At 36.3% G+C, this 26,483-nt stretch overlaps 1 protein-coding gene across 1 annotated transcript in view; it reads left to right on the forward strand.

The window, feature by feature from the left end:
* The window catches only part of qin (tudor domain-containing protein qin), a 571,075-nt gene that overhangs the window by 387,111 nt on the left and 157,481 nt on the right, over positions 1 to 26,483 (forward strand). The window contains exon 27 of the mRNA XM_090381133.1: positions 11,589 to 11,739. Coding sequence (XP_090237259.1) covers positions 11,589 to 11,739 — 151 coding nt within the window. The remainder of the gene's footprint in view (positions 1 to 11,588; positions 11,740 to 26,483) is intronic.

The following is a 26,483-nucleotide window of genomic DNA, read 5'->3' on the forward strand; positions in this document are numbered from 1 at the left end:
AATGCAAGTCTGCATTCACTTTATTAGCGGGAGACAAACAAGTAACACATCTTCTTCCGATGGTTGATGGAACACACTGAGGCAGGCAGCAGGCAAACGTTTGTTTATTGCCCGTCCGATGTGCAGTAAGCTTGACACGTGATTCAAATCTTTTTCAACTATCGCATAAAAAAAAAAATATAGCTTTAACTAGAAATTTGCATCCTGTAAAGTGAAAAGTGGTATAATTTTTTCAAATAGCGGTAACTGAAAAACGCCTTATGCGAGGTGTTATTGTGTTTAACACATTCTGTAAAGTTTCTGTTGTCAGAAATAAATTTAGTATTGGTGAGATTGATGATTATTAAATTTAGTTTAGCCTCCAGTTTTTTACTGGGGTTTTTAACATAGCTGTGTTTATATGAGGTAATAAATCTACTGCCTACTGGGACTTTGTGGGATTTCAGAATCTAGTAAACAAACAAAAATCTTGAATTATCGATTTTTAATTTAACTTTTTTTGTAGTGCCATTAATTTTTTTATAATGGTACTAAAGGTGAAGTTGATAATTTTATGTTTTGCTCTTTTTCAGTTCCTTTTTTTGTGTGTGTGTCATTAAAATTTTTTGCAAATTATACTGAAGTTGTTATTAGCTTTATCTGTGCTGCAGATAAATTTATTTTGTAACTCTTTAATATTTTTATTTAAATGTTTCTTATTGTATTGTTTATAATTAGATTGGTACTGTATAGTGTCTCTGAAACTTGCCATAGTGTAATTTTAAGTGATATTAATCCACCTTTGAAATGCTTCCAAGGGTGTATTGTATTTGTAAACCATTTTGTATTTGTATGCAGACTGTAGTAGATCCATTCTAATAGATCTTTGTATGTTATTTAGATTAGTATGGGTGTTAGGTCTGAATTTCATTCCTTTTTTCACTCTGAATTTCATTCCTTTTTTTCATCATCAGCCATTTTCAATCCACTGCAGGAAGAAGGCCTCTCCAGTGCAATGGCCATCTGTTTACTACCCATAAGTGGTTTACTTTTGGATAGTGCTTTTAAATATTTGATTTATTTAGATATTGTTGGATTATTTTGTTATAGGTTTCCTGTAACAGTTTGATTTTAATAATATTATAGGTATAATTTTTTAAAGTTAAATTTCATTGATATTTATTTAATTTTATAATGGTAGTTATGAGATCTGCCTTAAACACGTCACAGGGTATCGTGACTCACACGGAAATAGCCGATGGTGATTTATGGGTGAGTCATGATTTAATCCGTTGTGGAACCTGTGGAATGTTTTCCAAGGTCGACCTGGTGACTAATCCTACTTCACCTGGGGATTCTTTTCTTTCTGATCGATGTAAGGAGTGCACCGATCTTAAATTACAATTTGGTGCACTGATGGAACAATTTGAGTCCCTGAAAAAACGAGTGCTTACCCTTGAGAATAATGCATCTGGGAGCTCGTCAGGGACTCAAGACTCCAGCAATCTACCTAGTGATGCACACCCGATTCGAGCCTCAAAACAGAAAAACTACTCTGGTTGTTTTATTAGGAGACTCCATTGTCGGGGAAACGGGAAATATTTTTTGTAATAAGGATAGGTGGAGTAGAACCAGGGTGTGTCTGCTGGGAGCGAGAATATTATTATTCATGTGGGGACTAATGATATTAAATGTATATGATCTGACAATTTGTTGGAAAAATACAGGACCATGCTGAGGAAATGCTGTTAGCTATGCCATAATGTCTATGTGTCTGCAATTCTGCCCAGACACGATAGGAGGGATTATATGTTAAGAGTCTTGTGGATTAACTCAAGACTTGAAGGAATCTGCAAGGCTTTAGGGGGGAATTTCTATCAGCATGGCCCACACTTGTAGGTAGAAGGAAATTGTTTTGTAGAGACGGGATACGCTTAAACAAAGGTGGTGCAAAAGTTTTTGCCAGTATTATTGAGGATACCTTAAAGGTTCAGGAAAACTGCTAGCTAGGGGGGATGTGGGTAATACTGACATGCATTTATCTGATAATATTGGTCAAAGTAACTCTTGCACATACCTTAACAGTTCTTATCTGCTACCCCAACTGGACATATTATCTAGATGTTCTGGGGGCAGAAACGTTTCACGTGAGCGGGTAGCTAATATCAGGGAAGAGAGCCTAAAAAAACTTCAAGGGTTGTGTTAGGGTTGTTAAATATACAAGAACTGTAAATCTTAATTGTTTATACAGTAACGTTAGAAGTGTCGTCAATAAAATGAGCGAATTCGAACTGCTGGTTAAAACAAGTAACACGGACATGATAGGGCTTACAGAGACGTGGTGCCACCCGGAAATTGGGGATGATGAGTTTAAGTACGGCTTGTATAATGTATTTAGGAAGGATAGGGTAAATAGAAGGAGTGGTGGGGTAATGCTTCTTATCAGAAGCAGCCTGAGTGCAACGATAGCTTTCCCGGATTCAGACATTTCACATGCTAGTATAGAGTCTATGGTGTGAGATAGTTGGAAACAAAGGTATAATGCAAGTAGGAGTAATCTACAGACCAGGTGATTGTGAAGATTATGACAAAAGCCTCTACATGCAAATGAAATGGGCAAGTAAACGTCAATGTCTTATTATGGGTAATTTCAATTTGCCTCTAATTGATTGGGGTAAATGGAAAGGAAACTCGACATTAGCATTAGTTAGCATTAGTAGAGGCATTTGATGCAAGAAAGCAAGCTTATGCAGCATCAGCCAAAAAAAAAAAAAAAAAAAAACCACTTCCACTTCACCCCTCTGTTCGTTCAAAATACCTGTCCAGCTGAGCCTTAAACTTATTTAGGCTATCAACCTCCACCACAAGGGATGGAAGTCTGTTCCACCAACCAACCACTCGCTGGCTAAAGGCAAATTTCCGCACGTCTATCCTACATCTGTCTTTCCTCAATTTGAATTTATGCCCTCTCAGGTGATTATTCTGAGCTAGAGGAAGAATCCCATCAGCATTGAGCATGCTTAAACCATTCAAGGCATGCTTAAACCATTCAAACCATTCAAGACATGGGGAACAAAATTTTTAAATCAACTAGATGACTATTATTTGTATCAACATGTCAGGGAAAGTACTAGAGAAAAGAATATCCTAGACCTCATTACCACCCATGAATCAGATGACATAACAAGGTTGACAGTAGAGGAACCAGTAGCAGGAAGTGATCACGGAGTTCTACGGTGGATGATGATGACGAGAGAGGTAGCAGAAGTAAAAGGCAAAGGAATGGGTTTTAATTTCAGAAAAGGAAATTACGATGCCTTAAGGTACTACATGGCCTCTGTTAACTGGGTAGATATCGTGCAGAAAATGAATACATTTGAGCTGTGGTACGCTTTTAAAACATTAATCACAGATGCCTTGAATGCGTATATACCACTAAAAAAATACTCCGCGAGGAGAGTTCCCAGTTGGATGAATAGTGAAGTTGCCACATTACTTGAGCAGAAAAAGGTAGCATGGAAAAGTTACAGAGCAATAAAAAGTACTGAAGCCTATAACAGCTACAAGGTGATGTGTAATAGGGCCACAGAAAAGGCTCAACAGGCAAAGGCAGTTTGTGAGAAATCACTAGCAAACAGAGCAAAGAGGGGGGATAAAGAATTCTTCACATATATAAATGCCAAGAAGAGCAGGACAAACCAGATCGGACCTTTACGTAAGGGAAAGGGGATAGTATTAAATACACCAGCTGCCGTTGCAGATGAACTCAACAGTTATTTTGCATCGATATTTACAAATGAAAAACATTTTGTGGCACTGGTAAATTGTGGGAGCGAAGTTAAAAAATATGTAATTAATGATATTGAAATTTCGCAAGATTATTTAATGAAAAAACTTTCGAGCCTACAGACTAGTAATGCTCCTGGAGTTGATAGAATATACCCAATCATCTTAAGGGAGGCGGCAAGCGAGTGCATTGAACCATTAAGGCTAATTATGCGAGCATCACTAGACTCTGGGGAGATCCCCTTGGATTGGAAAAGTGCAAATGTATCTCCCATACATGAGGGTGCCTCTAAAAGTGAAGTTGGAAATTATCGACCTGTCAGTCTGACTTCAGTAGTAGGGAAAATCATGGAGGCAATGATCACGGGTGGAATTCAGGATCATTTGGATCAAATTGAAATTCTCAAGGATACTCAGCATGATTTTGTAAAGGGAAAATCATGTTTAACAAATCTGGTTCGCTATTTCGAAAGGGTCACTCACGAGCTGGATTTAGGGAATAATTTCGACATTGTTTATTTAGATTTCAGCAAAGCTTTTGACTCAGTCCCACATGAGCGGTTGCTTTATAAGCTGGGACAGGTTGGAATCACTGGGAAAATCCTTAGATGGATAGATGGCTTCAGGGCAGGAGGCAGAGGGTTGTGATAAATGGTTATTCCTCAGATTGGGTTGATGTAAGAAGTGGGGTTCCCCAAGGATCAGTATTAGGACCACTGTTGTTTTTAATTTTCATAAACGACATTGATGAAGGGATAGAGGGCGTGATGTCTAAATTTGCAGATGATGTTAAAATTGGTAGAGTAGTTAATGATCACTGTCAAGCTGAGCTTCTTCAGAGAGACCTAGATAGACTTCAGGAATGGTCAGAAAAATGGCAGCTATGCTTTAATCCAACAAAGTGTAAGGTATTACACCTGGGAAACAGTAATCCCAAAATAACTTATTCGCTTGGTGGAGTTCAACTAAACCCAGTACTGGAGGAAAGGGACTTTGGGTGTTACGATAAGGTCAGACATGAAATTCTCTGAACATTGTAAACAGGTTGCAAGGAAGGCCCATGGTGTCCTATCGATGATCTATCGAACTTTTGCAAGTAGAGATAGGGATGTGATAATCCCATTATATAAGACTTATGTTAGACCACACTTGGAATACTGTGTTCAAGTATGGAGACTGCACCTAAAGAAAGACATCGAGCTTCTTGAAAGGGTGCAAAGACGGGTAACTCGCCTGGTGAGATCTGCAAGAGGGCATCCTTATGAAGAAAGACTTCGAATATGTGGGTTGCAGAGTTTGGAAACTAGACACCTTAGAGGAGATTTGATTGAGGTGTTTAAGGCTCTGAGAGGCATCAGTAAAATGAATGAGGACAAAATTTTCAAGATTATAAATGATGCTAGAACTAGGGGACATAAATTCAAGTTACGGGGGGAAATGTTTAGATTGGACTGCAGGAAGTTTTATTTTAGCCAGCGAGTTATAAATTACTGGAATAAGTTGCCTTCATGGGTGGTAGAGGCGAAAGCGAAAGTTTGGGGAAATTCAAGGGTCATCTGGATGATGCCTTCGGGTAGGGTAGGCGCGTGGGATGATAGGTTTAATTTCTTTTTTTTTATTAATTATTATTATTTATTTATTATTGTTTTGTTTTTATCATTGTTTTGTTCGGATATTTTATTTTATTTTTTTTTGGCTGGTGCAGCATAAGCCATAGGCTTTCTTGCACCATGCGGCCATTACTAATACTAATTATTGTCTTCTAGGTTTTCTTTTCGCTCCTCTTGGGTACCATTCTGTTATTTTCTTAGTCCATCTGTCATCTTGTCTTCGAGCTGTGTCCTGCCCAAGTCCATTTCAGTTCTTTAGTTTTGATAAGGGTGTCCTTTATTTGTGTTTGCTGCCTAATCCATGTGTTTCTCTTCCTAGTTAACAGTCTGATTCCTAATATAATTCGTTCCATTCTTCATTGTGTAGTTTTCAGCTTCTCGTCCATTCTTTTGGTGAGTGCCCAAGTTTAACTTCCATAAGTCTTGGTGAGGAGCACACATTGGTTCATTATTTTGTTTCAAATCGGGACTCAGTATGTGACTATATTTCCTGAATGCTATCCATCCAAAATTTATTCTTCTCTTAACTTCCAGCCATTTATCATTATTACAGCTAATGATTTGTCCCAGGTAAGTATGTGAATCCACCTTTTCAGTTACTGCTCCTTCAATGATTATATCCCTTTCTGTGGCATACTTGTTCATCATTACTTTTGGCTTATGATCATAATGTCATCTGCTAATCATAAATGGTTTAGGTATTCTCCATTCACATTGACTTCTTTCTGCAACCAATCTTCTGAAAGCTTCCTCAAGGGCATCAGTAAACAACTTTGGAGATATTGTTTCTCCTTGTTGAACTTCATTCTCAATTTTAAATTTGATACCTATATTTCCTGAATGCTATCCATCCAAAATTTATTCTTCTCTTAACTTCCAGCCATTTATCATTATTACAGCTGATGATTTGTCCCAGGTAAGTATGTGAATCCACCTTTTCAGTTACTGCTCCTTCAATGATTATATCCCTTTCTGTGGCATACTTGTTCATCATTACTTTTGGCTTATGATCATAATGTCATCTGCTAATCATAAATGGTTTAGGTATTCTCCATTCACATTGACTTCTTTCTGCAACCAATCTTCTGAAAGCTTCCTCAAGGGCATCAGTAAACAACTTTGGAGATATTGTTTCTCCTTGTTGAACTTCATTCTCAATTTTAAATTTGATACCGCCTTTGTCTAGTCTAATAAAGCAGATAGTGTTCTCGTATATTTTCTTCAAAATCATAATGTACGAGGAGTCTCTGCCTTGTCTTTCTAGTGCCCGAAACATTGCTTTATTCTGTGTGAAGTCAAATGCCTTTTCATAATCCACAAATGCCAAGCATAATGGTGTTTTATATTCATTTGCTTTTTCCATTATCTGCAATATTATGAATAGGTGATCCATAGTTGAGAATCCTGTCCTAAAGCCAGCTTGCTCTTTCAGTTAATTCTCATCAAGTATTCATTCTAATCTGTTAGTAATGACCTTTGTGAACAATTTGAAGATTTGGGACAACAAGCTAATCGGTCTATAATTTCTAATTTATCTCCTTTTTAATGCAGCAAAATTATGATTGCATTATTCCACTCCTTAGGCGTAACACCTTTCCTAATGTATTTTGTGAATAGTCTTGCCAGCTTCTGTGTCATGTCACTTACTCCTAATTTTAACAACTATACAGTAACTTCGACTTCACCCAGGGTTTTCTGATTCTTCATTTTCTTCAATCCATGCTCTACCTCATAAAGGAGATAGCTTTCGCGTATATTTTCTTCAAAATCATAATGTATAAGGTGTCTATGCCTTGTCTGCATGTTGCACTTATGTGTGTTTAGATGCCCGTATGCATGTTCTGTCAGGAAGGATATCGGCTACGTTGTATTTGTGTTGCTAATTTGTGATCCAACTTCCCCACTGCCGGCATCATTCCTTCACTCGTTATATAATTCTTTATAGTACCTGCTATTTGAATTATGCCTTTTCTGTTATTTATAAGTGCACCATCACTATTCTTCAGTTTCAGTATAATTTTCTTATTTGGATTTCTTTTTACCTATAGGCGTCGCGGGCTTTATCACTTTCAGCAGGTTGCATTCCTCGTCGATGTCTGAAAATTCTGCAGAAGCTCAAACTTATTCTTAAGTTCCAGTATATGCTGCTTTTCCTCCTCTTCTGTTATCTCAAATACCTTCATATTATTTACTCAAGTCAGTTTTTTCCTTTCTTTTCCTACATCTATATCAAGTGTGCATCTTACCATTCTGTGATCACTTCCAACATTTACCTTATTCGGGGTGGTAACATCATTCACAATATATCTTCTGTTAGTGAGGATGAAGTCTGTTTCATTAGTTGTTAATCCATTTGGACTCTTCCATGTCCACTTTCTCTTCACCCTTAGAAAGTATTCATTACAGGCATTCCTCGAGATTCTGCAAATTCCATGAGTCTTTCATCAATTCCAAAATTTCCTGTAGTTTCCCTTTCTGTGCTGTTTTGTCTCTTTCCAGCCTTGGCATTGAAGTCTCCTATAATAATGGTGTAGTGAGTTTTCTGTTCATCTAGAAGTCTTTCAATTTCAATGTACATTTCTTCAACCTCTTCATCATCATAGCTCGATATTGGAGCATATATCATTATAACCTTTAGTTTGTACTTCTTAGAAATCCTGAGTAGTAGTCTTGACACCCATGGCAATGTACTTTTGAATTCCAGAATGTTGTTTTTTTTTTTTTTTTTTTCTTTATGGACCAGAAAGCCAACTCCACCTTTTGCTCTTTTCACTGTTTTCATTGCTGTACAGTGGTCTCCGACAGTTTTTAAATTCTGTACAGTGGGATAAACTGACGATGTTACCAACAGTAAATTCTAAGTGGGAAGCATTCAAGGAATTAATCGTGGAAGCTACTAAAAGTTTCATACCTATTAAGAAATATTGTTCAAGGTTTAGGCCTAAATGGTTATCTAATGAACTAATGAGACTCGTGACTGAGAAGAAAAATGCATGGGATGCATATAAATTATCAAGCGACTCAGAAGCCTATGGCAGATATAAGCTAGTCTGTAATCAGATGACAAAGGAGGTTAGGCAGGCGAAGGCAGATTACGAGAAATCCTTGGCAAAAGATGCTAAGAAAAACAGCAAGGATTTCTTTACTTATATAAACTCTAAAAGGAAGGGGATGAATCTGATTGGTCCACTTGACATCGATGGTTCGACTGTTGATGATCCTGCTCAGATAGCAAACAAACTGAATGAGTATTTTGCATCTACATTCACACATGAGGAATTATTAAGGTTTGAAAATGGCAGAAGGTTATCAAATTGTAGCAGGATAGTTAATGATTTTGTAATAACTGAAAGCAAAGTGGAGCAGAAATTGTTGAAGTTAAACATAAGAAAAGCACCTGGGGTGGATGGGATCTATCCAGTTATATTAAAGGAGGCGGCAAAGCAACTAAGCAAACCCTTAGCCATAATTATGAGAGCATCCTTGGACTCAGGTGAGGTTCCCATGGACTGGAGATGAGAGCAAATGTATCCCCAATTCACAGAGGGGGATCGAAGGGTGACACGAGTAATTACAGACCAGTTAGTTTAACTTCTATTCCGGGTAAAATAATGGAGTCACTGGTTAAAGATGCATTGCAGGATCATCTAGACAAGACTGCAGCAATAATTCAGACACAGCATGGGTTTGTTAAGGGAAAGTCTTGTCTGACAAATTTGATAGGATATTATGATGTGGTTACAAAGGAACTGGATGCAAAAAATAATTTTGATATCATATATTTGGATTTTAGGAAAGCTTTTGACACTGTTGCGCATGGAAGACTATTGTACAAATTGGAGCAGAATGGTATTAAGGGTAAGTTGCTACAATGGATAAAAGGATGGTTAAGTGGGAGAAGACAGAGGGTGGTAATCAATGGGTGCTGCTCTTCTTGGACTAATGTTATTAGTGGAGTCGCACAGGTTCGGTGTTGGGTCCACTGTTGTTTTGTATATTTATCAATGATATTGATGAAGGTATATCAGGCTTAATGTCGAAGTTTGCAGATGATACAAAGGTTGGCAGGTTTGTTAATGACAGTAATGGCAGTGTGCTACTGCAACAGGATCTAGATAATTTGTGCAGATGGGCTAAGAAGTGGCAAGTGAAGTTTAACCTTGACAAATGCAAAGTAATGCATATGGGTAGAAGTAACCCCAGAGAAACGTACCAACTGTGTGGTAGAAAATGAAAAAGACCTGGGAGTAATTGTACACTCAGATATGAAGTTTTCTGAGCAATGCAGACAGGCTGCCAGGGCAGGTCATGGGGTTTTGTTCATGATATATAGGAATTTTGCTAGCAGGGAAAAGGAGGTGATTATCCCTCTGTATAAGGCAATGGTCAGGCCATGCCTTGAGTACTGCATACAGGTCTGGAGGCCTCATTTTAGGAAGGATGTAGATTTACTTGAGCGTGTACAGAGAAGGGCAACAAGATTGGTGAGGGGAATGGACCCTCTTACCAAGAGAGGCTTAAGTCTTGCAAATTGCAGTGGCTGGAGACTAGGCACCTGTGCGGTGATCTGATTGAGGTATATAAGGCCTTGAATGGATTGAGCACGTTGAATTCTGATGGGATCCTTCCACTTGTTCAGATTACGAACCTAAGGGGGCATAAATTCAAATTAAGAAAAGACAGATGTAGATTAGATGTGCGGAAATTTGCCTTTAGCCAGCGGGTGGATAATTGCTGGAACAAACTTCCATCTGTCATTGTGGAAGTTGATAGGTTGAATAAATTTAAGGAGGAACTGGACAGGCATTTGGAGGGAATGGTGTGATGTTTTTTTTTTTTTTTTTTTGGCTGAAGCTGCATAAGCTCATACACTTGCTTTCTTGCATCAAATGTCACTGCTACTACTACTGGTTACTACTACACAGCAAACCTGTAAGTGATTCATTTGTTCTTGTTTTAGCTAAACTGATGATACTCTAATACTTCATACCTCATGAAGTATTAGAGCAATTCAAGGGGGTTGAGGTACTATTGCCATACTTTACTCTGCTTCCGTTCTCCTTCTGTTAGCTTATGCTACTATTGATACCAGTACCATTATACCACATACTTATATGAACAACAGTGGATGGATCCCTTTCTACGTTCTTTCGCTTTTGTAATTTTAGGTATCTTTCTATAAATTCGTGATTTAGCTATCTGTCGGGCTAATAGTCATCCAGCCAGTTAACAACTAAATTGTGATATACCATGATGCTATTTAGTAGCATAACTATTGTCTTACATCCTTTTAATGATAAGTTTTTTATTTTTCGCTTAACATATACTATTTTGCTTTCATCTAGACTTCGTTAAGCTGGCGGATGACAACAGAAACAGATAGCTATGTTAATTATGGTTGATGCATTGAGAGGGTTAGCCCTAGAATAAGTCCCTTTCAATGTATCTTTTTACCCATAATTAACATCTTTTAATCATTTAATTGTAATTTACTTTGCTTTGTATTCCATATATGTTTTCAGGAATAGCCATTGGTGCCGGCATAGGCTATTATATGTGACTTGGGTTGTTACGTCATTCGTCGTCTGCACGTAACCTGCATTATTTGTAACCATACTTCCATATAGATTCAGTATCTTACATATTAGCCTCCTCTAAAGAGATAAATTACTTAGACTATATTAAATAATATATATATATATATATATATAGTAACAGCAAATCATTTCTTAGTTATCTGCTTCACAGTGCAAGATTGATGCAATTTCACAATAAGAGTACATCAGAGTAAGTTTTATATAGCCTGTTACCCTTAAGAATTTGTGAAATTTTTCATTGGTTTATGGCATAATTGTGAAGTTGCCTCTTCACTGTTATAAGAATTATGATTAATTAACGATATATGAATATAAATATGAATATTTTAAGCATTTGTAACTGTAATCATAAATGTTATAGTTAACAACTAACTAACTAATAACTATATTGTATTTATAACTTCATTTATGGTTGAAGTTCATGGATACACTACTTCAGATTTCATCCTAGATATTCTTATTCTCCACCTAATTTACTAAATGAATTACTGTCTGGAGGCAGTTGATCATGTTTCTTGCTTTCTCCAGAAACTATGATCCAGATTAGGACCTAAATGATTTTTCTTGGTAATTGCAATTAATATGATAATAATGACAATCTTGTGGTGTTTTATAGATTAATGCTAGAGCTCCAGCAAGTTTATGGACAGGCCAAATTCAGTTCAGTGGAATGGAAGGAACCAGGTGTTTGTGTTGCCTTATGTAAACCAGATTTCCGATGGTATAGAGCACAAATTTTAAAGTTATCGAATGAAGATTCTGCACTGGTGAGAATATGCTTTTATATTTGTTTTATAGATATAGCCAATGGAAATACAAGAAGTGTCCAGAAAGTAAAGTACACAAGTCATTAAACCTATTGTTTAGCTGTGCCAATTTGTTCATTAGCATAGGATACAACAGTGCATAAAATTTTTCTACATAATTATTAGCATAATTTACAAAGTTAATTGATTGACGGACTAGTTCATGGATTCATAATCAGCTGCATGTCTCTTACTTTGTCTTTTCCTCTTTGGGTCATTTCATCGGTCCAAACTCAAATGTCATTGTTTATATTCAAAAAAAATATAATGATATTAACTAGGGGGCTTCACCCCTGCTTGCTTTGCTCGCCAACCCCCCACACACACTTTTCTGTGTAAAATGTAGAGGTATGATGAAGTAAGTCAAATCTTTTCTACGTAAAAGACACACCTGTTGAAATGCACTGATCGATATCTAATCAGGAACTGACCTACGTAATTATTTGCCTGTGCAATTGTAGTGATGTAATTGCCCTGCCCACTGGACCACGTGACCCACATCCCCCTTCTCCATTGGCCACCCCACCATGGCACATTCTCAAGGTCGAATAAATATCACTGTGTAATTATTTACTTGCATTTACGTAAGTAAGTCAATTAGGAAAAGGCCTTTTGCTTTGGGTTCCCTAATGTATGAGGAATATTGTTACATTCGAAAGAGCATGACTAAAATGTTTACAATCATACCTCTACTATATCGAGATGATGAGTCCCTTTATCAGCTGACATTAATATACAAAAACGTTACTGTGGAACATCAGATGATGCCAGGTGTGGTCATGTATTAGACAGTGAAGCACGTGCACGAGATTGGTGAACATTGATGAGGCATTTGTCTTGCAACATGACGAACATTGACTTGCATCCCACATACGTGCTCTACATTGTCAACAGCAAGTGTCTGATTCTGACCAATAACCCATTTGTTGTATGCCTTCCAGTTAATGTTCACCAATCTCGTGAACATGCACGAGTCTGATACATACATTGTCTAATACATGACCATGCTCGGCATCATTTGATGTTCCGCTGTACATCAATATACAGTTTTTGTATATTGATGTCAGCTGATGAAGGGACCCATCATCCCGATATAGTAGAGGTATGATTGTAAATAGTTTAGTATTTTATAAATGTTTTAGTTTTTTTGTAAATATTTGTATAGTTTATTATTTATATAATAATAACATTATACTAACATTATAACACACTGATTGAAATCTAATCAGGAAATGACCTATATAATTATTTACATTAGTAGTGATGTAATTGTCTTGCCCTCTTCTCCCATTGGCTTGAATAAAATCACTAGGAGGAAAACTTTTTTAATGTACAGATAGATATTGATATTTTCGTTGCATATACAAAAATTTAAAGAATAGCTAGATAGGAAAAATGCTAATGAAAATGTATTCATAATATGATTAATTTTACACACTTTTAGTTAGTTGATTTGCAGAAACAGGACATCAACAGTTTCTAGGTCCATCTGCAATAAAGTCTCTCACTGGCTTGCTGCTGGTGGGGATGGCAAGAATGAAACAAGCCACAACTGCAAGATTTTGGGGAAAAAAATATGTCATTGTATTCAACACTTCAACTTTCAGTCGTTGAAGTGTTGAATACAATGATACTTCAACAACTGAAAGTTTTCATTATCAGAAATTGATTTTGGGAAGTTTCATTCAAATATAATTTAGGATTTTGTCAGATAGCAGTTTAACATTTGCATCAGTTCTATCTTCCACATTAGAAAAATAATCCATTTTCTTTCTGTTGAACTTTTTAATTCTGGGCTTTTACTGTCATGTGGGAATAATTTAGTTGCATATTAAAGTTTAGTAGTAAGTTGTTTTTCTTTTTATCTCAGAAACAATTCCTCTGATGCATTTGAAACTTTATAAAATTGCTTTTCGAAATACCGCAGTATTTTTTATTAACTGAGGTGCATATCATTCAGATGATGCTCATCAGTTCTTTCCAACAGTATTTCATCAATTTGATCATGTTGCATGTAAGTAGATTCAAACAATGTGAATAGCTGTTCCACCTTGCTTCAGTTATTGCCTTATGATTTTTAAACAGTTTTCTATATTTTATTGCTTATAATATGTATTAATATTAATCAGGCCAAATGATGAAAGGACACACACTTATTTTGCATCAAAAAAAAAAAAAAAAAAAAACTGAGTCAGTTAGAATTTTTCCCATTTCAAAAAAGTAAAAATCCAGTTCTTCCATAATTTCACCTCACTCTCTACCTACCTTAGGAAGTAACTTATTCCAGTGATTAACAGCAGGCTGTCCAAAGGTGAACTTCATGGGATCTAACCTTGTGTTGCTTCCCAAAATTTTATATTTGTTCCGTTGCTCTACTTTCACCTTCCAACGTGAAAATGTCTCTCTCATTCACTCAGCTAATTCCTTAACACATCTGTGAAATCACCCCTTAGATGCCAGTTTCCAAGCTCTGCAGCCCACATCTAAGATGCTCCCCATAGGAACAACCCCTGGCACTCCCAGCCAACCCAACTGCCCTTCTTTAGACTAGCTCTAAAAATCTTTGTCCTTTTTAAGTGAAGCCTTGAGACCAGAATACAATATTTCAAACAATGTCTCACCATCATTTTATTTATAGGCGCCTCGGTGGGCAGGAGCAGCAGTGCATAGCACACGCTTCTTGATTAGACCGGGGTTAGAGCCCATGACCACCAAATACGGAGGATGCGGAAGGGTTAGGGAATGACCACCGCATATCTCCGGAGCAATATGGCCTTAGTTGCTAATGCTCCTAAAAACCAAATAACAACAACCATCATTTTATGAAGGGGAATAATAACATTCTTCTCCTAGCTGACAAAGGTCTCCTATTGTTAATTGATAGCACCCACTGAGCCTTCCTGGCTGCCTACCTACACTACTCTGCACTGCAGGTAGGCAGCCAGAAATTTTTCCAATCTTGAGCTACCTTTAATTCCATGTTCCGTGTTGTGCCTGTTACCCCAGATTCCTTTCTTCAAATGAAAAACCTTGCAACCTTACATTTAGCAGGATGAAAACTTCATTTGCCTTTCTGATCATTTATCATCTTACCGAACTTTCCCTTTGCTGATGACAATATGAAGAACGGCTTAGATGGTGTAGACTGAAAAGCTTATTCACCTTTATTCTCACTGATAGGAGAGACAAGGATCAGGGGACATAAATTTAAAATATTAATGAGGAACAGAAAGCCAGGTTTCATGAAGATTGCCTTCAGGCAGCATGTTGCAGATAACTACTGTCTAGCTAACTGGAGAATTTATAATGGCAGATGCAGTAAGTCTTTCCTTACAGCATTTAACTATTCTAATACTAATAGCAATAGTTTTTCTCTACCAATTTCTGATTATGTAGTTGCATTGTTAAGAAATATGTGCAAGAACAAAAACAGTAACACTGTTAGTTTAATTGGACAGAAAGTGAAAGAAAATGTAGTGATGAATGAAAAATGTGCCATTTTCAATTGCTAGCAGTAATCAAAAGGCTTCCAAATTTGTGTGCTGAGGTGATGGGGTGGGGACTGCATGCTTCCTCTGAAAGTGGATGAATACTGTGTACATTTACTACTATTTAAAAAGGTGCTAAAAAGAAAAGAAAAGGAAAAGTTAGTTTCCTTTAAAAATAATGCTGAAGGGAAAAAGGCTTTGAAGAATGTGTACACATGTTTACTATCTTTGGGTAAATGTTTAACTAGTCCCATAAAACAGTTGCAGCCTCTGATGAGTCTATTTAAAGATGTTAGAAGTGCTAAGGTAAGCCATATGAGCACTTCTCAAATTCACCAAATTGAAAATTGCAATAAGCAATCACTAGTGACTCTGAGGATCAGTCGTATCACACATTCTTTGTTGCTCGGAGCTCGAGTCCATTTCCCCACTTTTAGAATAAGACAATTCCGATTTGCTTCTCAGATACCGAGAGTATGAGAAGCAAATAAGAATGATTTTTAATTCCAACTAGAGAACATGGTGTCTCACCCAAAAGATCTTTTGTATCGTGTTCTGGTAATTTGAAGACTGCTGTTACAGCAGTCTTCAAATTCCTAAAAACAATCAATTTATATTATGTGTTATAACTAACTGAAATCTTATAACTACATCAAAATGATACCTTAGGCAAAAGGTTTCACTGAACATATGTAGTATAAATTTTCTGAGACCATTGGATCTGGTGTAGCATGGCCATGTTGTATGCAGTATGTTATCCATAAAATACTCAATCAGTTTGTATATTCTCCCACAAAAATTGCCCTTCTAGTGTCATCTGTGTTGAATGCCTATTAGCATTATTTATTATAGAATATAATCTTCCTCCAAGTTGTGCAGATCATGCAGGCATTTTGTTCAGAAATGTTTCCTTGATAGTGAATTAGCAAAAAAAAAAAAAAAGATGTGAAAGAACAAAATCAGCAGGCATTGTTGTTGAAATTGTACAGAGAAGGAAAGAACACACAGTGATGGATTTTGTAATGTGCCATTTTCATGGCAGAGTAAACACATTGATTCCAATCTATATCCCATTGTATCATTTCTTAACAAAAGAAAATCATCAAATCAAAAGCAGCTTGCTTACAATGAAATGGAAAGTAACTACAATATTAAGTATCTTCTGGCCAACCCTAAAATCATATGGGTTTCCTTTAGGAATCTGTCTTGCACTTGGTGTTGATAATGTCTTTGTTATGGCAGGCCTAAAAACTGAAGCAGTAAGGTTATTAGAAGAGGGAGGAGAGCACTGGATAGCAGTAGTATCCATGTCATTTAATTTATTTGTGTAGAAGTGCTGAGGAAAACCATATAGGTGCTTTTCAAGGTTACCAAATTGAAATGTACAAAAACAATCATCGATTGTTTTTGTACTTTTCCAGTTCATGATCCAAAAGAAGTTTTGAAGAAGAAAAAAATGTGTTGTGCGAACTCCTTAATGAAAAGCACGTATAAATCACAAACTTCTGTTGCGTATAATCCAGAGCCGACCGGGCTAGCCGAGTGGGTAAAGTACCTGCCCGGCAACCCAAAGGTCGCGGGTTCGATTCCCGCCTCGGGCTTGGATCAAAGTACTGCAAAAAACCTTGGGAGGTGCAATATGGCCACAGAAGCCGATGTGCCAACACCTACCAAATCAAAAAAAAAAAAAAAAGTATAATCCAGAACAGTCCAAGAAAGCTGATGATTCTTGGCTGGTTATTCTCACACATGTGAAAGTCTCTTTGTGTTCCTCTCTTCTGTCATGAATAAAGTATTTTGCCTGTTCCTTTTAAATGATATGCCAGCATTTGAAATCTAAATGTAGTTCTTCAGTCAAACATCTCCACAACTATTTAAGTTATTACTCATCAGTATTGAAGAATGTGTAAATTTATAACACCAACAATGGTTAAATTTTCCACTTCCATTTTCATAGTTTGATTACCAAATCAGACTAAATCAGAAGGGTGTTTCTGACCCATTCTTAGGCAATTTCACTGCAAAGTTCATCCCTAAAAATGTTCTTATAAATACCAAGGCGGCACAAAATTTTCTGTGGACAAGTTTCCTGGTAACAATGAAAATAAAAAAATAGAATAGATGAAGCAGTAGATGGTTTGCAGTATCAGTTCTTTCATTTTCAGTGTGTGAAGCTATCAGAAGCAATTATAAAATAACTGATCCAAATTGATTCTTGGTGGGAAACTAATAAGTGCAGAAGGATGCTTGAAATATAACAAATTATTTCAAGTCATGCTTGACATTTTAACAATTGTTCATAATACTGCCAAATGTGAAAAAAGATAATTAGCCAGATGGGGGAGAGGAGATTGTTAATATACAACGCATACATTTAATATGCATTAGCAAATAGTAATTAATCGTAGATTATAACAAAAAAATTAACAAAACGTAATACCTTTTGTACTCAAACTGAGAGCATTCCATTTCTGCACATCCACTGCATTGCCCATTCATTCTGCCAACCAGCAGCTGGCAAATATAATATCCGGTGCTTAAGCTGCAATATATGACATATGAATAGCCTGTGGAAATATGTATAAAAAAATAAATAATAAATAAATAACAGCTGTCTGATTTTAATGAAATTTGGGATGGCTCTACAAATCTTTCTACACAAATATAAAATTTTATCAAAATGTGATCATCAGGAGTTGAGTTGTTACATGGGAGGGGGCAATAAAAAAAATTAAACAAAGTAAAAATTGCCAGGTTTCTATTGCTCTGATTTGAATGAAATTGAATGACTTGACCCAAATATGCAATTTCCTGAAAATCTGTCAACTGGGAGCCCAGTTATATGTGGACAAACAATAAGACAATAGGTGCATTATGTTTATATACTAATGTGCCTAAAAATTATGAAAGGCCAACAACATTTTTGATGTTTTGCATGATAGCAAAAATCTTACTTATACTGTTATTACTATTTCCTGTAAAGGTGTTTTTAGTTTTTGATTTTAATTATTTGTGAAATATATTTTAAATACTTGTAATTTTAAGTTATACAGTGGATTCCGGTTATTTGGGCCACCGGTTAATCTTGGCAGCCGTTTATTTGGGACAAATCTTAAAAAACAGAACCCAATCGAGAAAATAGCCAGGGTTTACTTCGCTTAATTGGGACAAAATGCCGTTTAATTGGGGCAGGAGACTGCAGCACTGGAGATTTCCCTACGATTGTCTCCGACCGTACCATGTAGTTCGGTCGGATTTCTGGAGGTCACAACCATAAAACAATAAAAACAATTAGCAGTGACCTGTTTATTGGGCTTTTGTGTTAGTGAAATCCATCATAAACTGATAGTAAACTGGATCTTATTGAATTTGCGATAATACCGACAGCTGGAATTCTGTGGATTATTATGGTAAAATGTGTTTACACTTGTATGGAATCTTCAATCATATAAAAAACATAATTTTCAGAATCTTCTCTTCATTCCTATTTTTAAAGCTTCGTAATTTGTTACTCCATTCTCACTTGCGCATATCGTGTTACTTGCAATTTGTGTGTGCCGTGTTTTTCGTTATTGATTGCTTATCTTTTTATTGTTTTAAATTTTAACCCCCACCGACAAATGTCAGTGAACAGAAATATCAACTAGTTTAGTTAGTATGTACATATTACAATACATATTAATTATTCCGATTATCACGTATATTCTTCCCAATTTCACGTATCATTTAATTTTTTTAATTGGTAAGGTAATAAAGGGTAAATCTGTGCTTAATATATCTTTACTTTTATGGCCTGTGGATAATATTCCTCCTATTTTCGCTAATTAGAATCGCTGTTTAATGGAATTAAAATTCAATTCACAAACGTGATCACAATGACTGGCACTTACTGCACTTCATATAGTGAACGATACTTTACTATGGTGAGTTCATCGTAACGTGATTTGATTGTATAATGAACTAATTGTAGGGGGGGGGGGGTATATTGTATTTTTAACTATTTACGTGAAACTTTGGATAATTGGGGCAACCACTTAATCGGGCCAAAATGCACTAGTCCCAATGTGTCTCAAATAACTTGAATCGACTGTATTAGCAATTGCAAATTAAGTAATATGTGTAGTGAATTACATTTTGGGCACATTCAATTAATTGATTTTTTATTTGGTTTTTCTATGATTAATAGAGTTGAAAAGTAAGTATAGCTGTCCATATATCAACTAATTACTAAGATTATAACTTTATAGAACACTTAATGAAACTATAGTTTTAAACTTACCCATTCAGTTTATTACAGTTGCATAATATTTATTACCGTTCTCCCATACGCTTTATCGTCTGCTATGCTTATTTTACTGAAAGCCGTAAAGTAAAAAAGATGTGTTGTGTTTTTTTTGTTTTTTTTTTTTTTTTGCCTGGATTATAAGTATTATTATCCATGATAAGTATTATAATACATCAGATGATATCCAAAGGCACAGATCCTTTTTAATAAGTATGTACAAATCTAATAAACAACGTAGCACTTATTTTAAGGTATTAAAGGGGGATGTTTGAAAAGTTCGTGGCCTGAGTTTAAGGAGTCTGATAACATGTTACTTTGCATCCTGTTTGTCCACTTTGGTGTCAATACACTTTTGCCACCAGTGCTACAATGCGTTGATTCCAGCTGTGAAAAAAAAGTTTTCGCTTGGGCCTCCAGGATGCATCCACTGCAGCAATGACATCACTTTCCCTGAGAAAATGGAGCCAGCCAGGTATTTTTTCAAATTAGGAAATAAGTGAAAGTCCAACAGTGTAGATCTGGTTAATTGGAGATGGTCCAAGATTTCAGTGCCACACTCATACAGTGCAGCCATGGCAATGACAGACTTATGAGCAAATGCATTTTCCTGGTGGTGGGGGCTCCTCTCTTGAGCTTTCCTCAGCATTTGTCTTTTATGTTTTCATGCAAACTCCTCACAAGATCTGCATAATTTGTCCTCATGACCTTTCTGAAGGTAATCCACAAAACTCCATAAGCATTCCAAAAAACCAATGCCACCGCCTTGACAGTGGAAGCAATTGACTTCACTTTGTTTGGAGGGAAGTAGAGCTGCGTTTCCACTGTTTGGGCTGCTCCTTTGTCTCTGGCTGAAAGTGATGCAACACATCTCATCTGTGGTCAAAAACCTTGAAAGGAAATTTGCTAGATCTTCTTAAAAAATTATACAAATCTTCATTTGACATGAAAACCCTTGTGCATTTTTGATTTGCTGTGAACTTTGGGACCCATCGTGCTGACACCTTTTTCACAAGAACCCCTATTATTAGCATCTCATCTGAATGTCGTACACACATTCAGATGAGATACTGAAGACACTGGCAATGTATTGAACTGTCACTCATCAATCACATCACCAAATAATACACACTGTCAACAACTTCTAGATTGATGGATGTTGCAGATCTTCCACAATGTGGGTCATCTTCCAGGCTCTTCCTCCCTTATTTAAATTCTGCTGCCATGGAATAGGAAGGAGCATCTTCCCCTGATATAACCATATCTTTGTGAATTGCCTTTGGTTTAGTCCCTTTTTTCTCAAATATTGGATGACTTCACGCTGACTGAAAATTTTCCATCTTTCCTCATTCACATAAATTTGACTTCGGGACCCATAATTAAAAAAAAGACATTTTTGAAACTGGATGAAACTTGGTGGATCGCTGTTTGAAATGTTATACGTGAAGTACAAGAATTTTGAACATGCTACCCGCACCTTGTAACATACGCCTTTATACATAAAACTGAAATGACTAGTAACGGAAGCAAAAAAGAAAAAAAAAGAAAAAAAAAAACCTTAGCAATGTTGTTATCACATGAGAAATTTACTGCATTTCTCCACAGCATAGTTGTCAACCTTTTCATAGTGACTGAATGAATGCAGTAGCCCTCTATTTACGAATGTCTATTTACCACAACAAAACTAAATGAAAATTACTAAAATCCTGCACAATGTTAATGAAAGTATCTTATATAAAATTTGTCATTAATTAATACTAGTTGTTCTGATCTTATATATGGATACTTTGAACCTGTTTAAATTGAAGCAGACACATTTTAGTACAAAGTTTTACTGTGTAAGGAACCTATAGGAATGACTGGTGGACTGTCTTGAGACTGATGTTGGGGGGGGGGGTTAAACTGCTTTCACAAACGGTCTCAACCCAGATTGGACTTTAACTTGTCTAAGTACCTAATTTTTGGTTCATTTCCCAGACACTTTCCTGAAAAAAACTTGATGATGCACCAACATATAAATTCACTCAGATGGAATAGAATGTGCATTGAATTTCATTTTACATGAAATACATTTTCATAAACAGTCACTCTTTGTTGCACAAACCTGGATTCCATTTTCAATGATCACAGAAAGAGTAATTCATCTAAAAAATATGAAAGTTATAATTAAATAATCTCAAATATTGGGACCTGCTGTGCAATGAAAGCCATTTAACTTAATAAAGCAAAAGAATTTCACCCCTCTGCAATTCAAGGCTTAAATTCTTTTTTCTGTCAAGAATAGCTATATTGTGAGCAGAATGAAAAACATTACAGAAATTGACTTTTGTTGTGGTTTAAACAGGAGTGTCTGTGCAGAGTTCCACTTACTTTTCATTTCTGGGGTGTCACTCTCGAGTGAATCAACATCAGGGGGCATACCTACTTGGTGATAGCACTGCTGGAGTGAACATTTGATCCTTCATCCAGGTTTAGCACCATCTCACAAAACAACATAGCAATGATGCAAACATTTTCAGCTTTCAGTAACATTACAGAAGGCCAGTGTTGTTCCCCCCCCCCATCTCCCATACTCATCAGATTTAGATTTGATGAGTGTGGAGTCCAGCTTTTGCAGACTTGACTGCTCTATTTGGAGCATATCAGAATGCAAGGGGGGGGGTCTTCTTACAGAAATTTTGTTATTATTATTATTAGCTTTATGGTGCAAGGAAGCGTGAGGCTTATGCTGCACCAACCAAAAAAAAAAAAAAAAAAAAATCCAAGTTACCCTGAGAGAGAGAGAGTCAAAAGTAGAAGGAAATCACCAAGAAAGAGAAGAATGATGATATCCAGCTCAGGACCCTGGGTGTGCCAAGCCCATACTCATCAGATGTGAGCCCATGGTTAATTTGTTGACTTTAAAGTGATCATTATTAATAGACTGCATATAACCCTGTCAGAGAACTGTTTCCAGAACATTTAAAAGCCATAAGTAAGGCATTTAAGTTGACTCTTATTTATTTATTTTTTTTTTTTGTGGCATCTTAATGAAGAGATATATTTCCAAAGTATTTGCTATGCTATTGGGTGGTGGGGAGGGCATTATCATGATCTAAGTGAATAAATCAACTTACAGATGTTTTCTGTCTGGAAAACGATTACAAAAATGTGAGCCATGATATAGACATTACTCTAAAACTTCTCCGCAAAAAAAAAAAAAAAAAAGGAAATAAAAAATGTGTTTTCCATTTTGATTGCTCTGTCCACAAGCGTATGCTGCTAACCTGTTTTTACTGCTACCTTATTTAGTCCTCTTCCTTTGTGCAATAACAATGAATGCAAACCTATCTACCTGTCTCAATTATTTAGATACATTATCAACTTAGAAGTGACATAGCATGTATGAAAAAAGGACCACATATTTAATTTCAGCAGTTTTTATTCAAAAACAACAGGAAAAATTGAGAAATGATATTATATTTTTGTATTTTATTCTCTTTAAATAACATTTCAAACTGCATAAAAATAAAAGTTGATAATAATAAAAAAAACTATATGCCACAGCATTTCAGTGTAGTAGTTTTAAGCAAAAGCAGCTTTTCTAACCATATTATAAAAATAATTAAATTTCTTATCAGCTGTTATAATGCCTCCTAAAAAAGAACTTACCCATTTAATGTGATTTTAAACAAATTATGAATGGATCATATTTAAAGTTAATATTTCAAATGAGGGACTATTTTCATTTCATATTTATACAAGCTCTGTCCTTCCTTTAATCATGATGGCTCAATGGCACTGCCAACAGTGCTACTGCACCAGGCCCCATTTTACAAGAAGCTTTTTAAAAATGTATTTGTATTATCATAAGTATAATCTAGGCATGAAAACTCCCCCCCCCTTTTTTTTTTTTTATGAGAACCCCAAGCATGAGAGATATTACAACCTATAGTACTCAGTACAGTGCATGGCTTGAAAAGATGAAAGAAGATACTTGTTGACATTAGATATGAATTTCTGTATATTATAATTTTCTGGAAATATGCATGAAGGAAGGTTGTTCAAGAAAACAGAAGTTGAATGAATTAATGAGGAAGAAGGAAAATTGGTTGGATATTGACTGGTTTGGAAGAGAGAGAGAGTGGAAATTATACAAGACAATTCAGAAGAACAGTGCCCATTGAAGTATAGAGAAGGCATGAAGCAGAAACAACATCAATAAGACAGAGAGTGGAGAGGCTTTGTTAGAGATGAGTCAGTTAGCCTAACTACCCTCTTTGAATGGACTCTAGAAGCCTGAGACTCACATTTGGGGGCATCACCCCAGATATGAGAACAATATTCCATGGTAGGTTGGATTTGAGATTTGTACAGAGTGAAGAGCTGTTTGAAAGAACAGTAACACTGAGAGTGAAGAAGAAAACCCAGTTTTTTAGATGCAGAAGAAGCAATATTTGAAATGTGCCTATGCCGAGAGAGAGTATAAATTAGAGTAATCTCCAATAGGGATATATGATCTTGCCTAGAAATCAAAATGTCATCGAAGATAAGCATAGGAGCAGAAGTAATTCATCTGTAATGCTACTAAATAACACTGACTCGAATCTATAAAACGCCTTTATTTACTTTATTTTATTTTATATTATCATAATAAAGGCATTTTATAGATTCGAGTCAATGTTATTTAGTAGCATTACAGATAAATTACAGAGTTCCTGACTCCAGAGGCCTTTTCAATGAAATAGGAGCAGAAGAACCCTTTTTGCAAGCTATAAAACAGTACTGAGTTTTGGGATTGAAATCAAATAAGTTATCTTTGTCCCACTGGAGATCAGCATTTAAGGAATTGGTAGTCGATATTTGAGAAGTTGAAGCTGTCCGTGCGAGACAAGGTTTCTCAAACTGGAAGATGCAATGCAATGTGCTATCATCAGCAAAACTATGGATAGGATTTCTCTTAAATGGAAGGTCATTAATGGAAGATGGAAGGTTTCTAGATAGTTTGAGTTGGCTGCTAATTGATTTCTCCATTACCTTAAAAAGAGTAGAAATAAGTGCAGTGGGATGATAATAATTGGATGGAAGAGATTTGTTACCATTTTTAGGAACTGGCTGGATATGAGCAAATTTCCAAGCAGAAGGGAATAAGAAAGTGGAAAAGGGCAACACAGAACACAAGTAAGCTCAGATGCACAGGTTTTGAGAACAAGTGGATAAATACCAATAGAACCTGGAACTTTCTTAGAATCAAGGTTGTTCACAATCTTTCTGACATCCTTTTGACTGAAGACCACAGGAGGCATTGAATGGGAGTGTACTGGGAATTGTAGGAGATGGTTTACCAAGATCATCAATACACATTGGAAGAAAAGTAGGATTGCTAGCAGGTAGCTTTATCTTTGGCTGAAGTTGCAGTAGAACCATCTGGTTTTTCAGATGTGGGAATAGAGATGAGCAAATTTGTGGCCAGTACGTTTGACAAGAGACCAGAATGCGTGACTACCATTTCAACAAGAAGCAAGTTTACTCTTAGCCTGTTCAACATCTAGTTTCAACTGTTTAATAACTGCTTTACAGTTGTTGTGAGCTTTGGTATAGGCAGAAAATGAAGTTGCAGATTTGGGTATAAGCCAATTGCAGTATGCAACATTCTTCTCTTGAACAGCCTTGGCACATTTATTGGAAACCAAAGTTTAGATAAAGGACAAGATTTTAAGGTGGAATGTGGAATGAGAGATTTCATCCATACAAGAATAATTTCACTGAGCCAATCTGAGCAGATGTTGACAACAGAAGATTTGAAACAGTATCCAACCAAGGAAAAGAAGAAAAGAAATCTCACAGATAATTCAATTTTGCATTCTTGTAATGCCAAGCAACACAAGGTTGAGAATGGCCATGAGAGAAAGGGAGAAAGACTCAATTGGAGAAGACTATCAAGAAGTTGTGATCTGAGGTGCCTAGAGGACCATTCATTATGACTGTGTACTTGGAATGGTTGGTTGTGAGAAAAAGATCAAGCATGTTGGTTGTGTGGTTAGGATTATATGGTATTCTGGTAGATGAATGAACAATCTGTGTGGGGTCATTAGTAATTGCAAAAGCCTCGGCATCTCGACCAGCTGAAGTTGTGAACATTAAAATCACCAAGGAAAATTATCTCACCGTTAGGCAAGTTGGACTGAAGAAAGTCAAGTTTCAAAGAGTTCCAAATGTTTAGTGGAGTTGGAAGAATGATAGAGGCTACAGATGAATTTGACAGAATGTGGTAGAGATTTTAAGCCAAAGAAGATCAAAAACAGGAGATTCCAAATTACTAAAGTTCTTGACAGAGAATATCAGACATATACACAGGTACCACCTTCAAAGCAAAGGGATTCATAAGGGACTAGTTTGGACAACTGAGATGGGCAGTGGTTGAATCAACTGATAATTGGGATTCTGTCAGAAAGAGTACATGGCGTTTGGCTGACTGTAAGTGGAAATGGACATCATTGAGATTGGAACTGAGACTACATATATTTGTGAAATGAACAAGGCAGTGTTTGGGAGGTTTAGATCTTTTTGCAGATAAGTTTGGTTTGTCAGTTTGACAATACGTGATGTATTCAGTGGTAAAAGAAAAGATTTGTGGGGGGGGGGGACATGCTGTATGAAGTAATGAAATTCTTGGATGTGGTACACATGGGAAGAATGTACTCAGCTCCTTGCCATAACATGGCCTCGACAATGTCCCCTACATACACACTACTCAGACTCCCTCCAGTCACTATCTGGCAGAGTAGGGCAGCGAGCACTAGCTGATCCAGAAGCCTCCTAGAGAGTGGCCAATAGGTTCAATCTGGTGAACTATCTAGTGGCCGGCCTGCAAACACTGTTAATTAACGGTTAACAAACTCGATCTTATTGCATTTGCAATAATACTGATAAAAAAATGTGTCAGTGAACAGAAA

This window comes from Mastigoproctus giganteus, chromosome 9 (genome assembly GCF_048544385.1).
Source record: "Mastigoproctus giganteus isolate SK-2022 chromosome 9, ASM4854438v1, whole genome shotgun sequence".
In the NCBI taxonomy this organism is placed as follows: Eukaryota; Metazoa; Arthropoda; class Arachnida; order Uropygi; family Thelyphonidae; genus Mastigoproctus; species Mastigoproctus giganteus.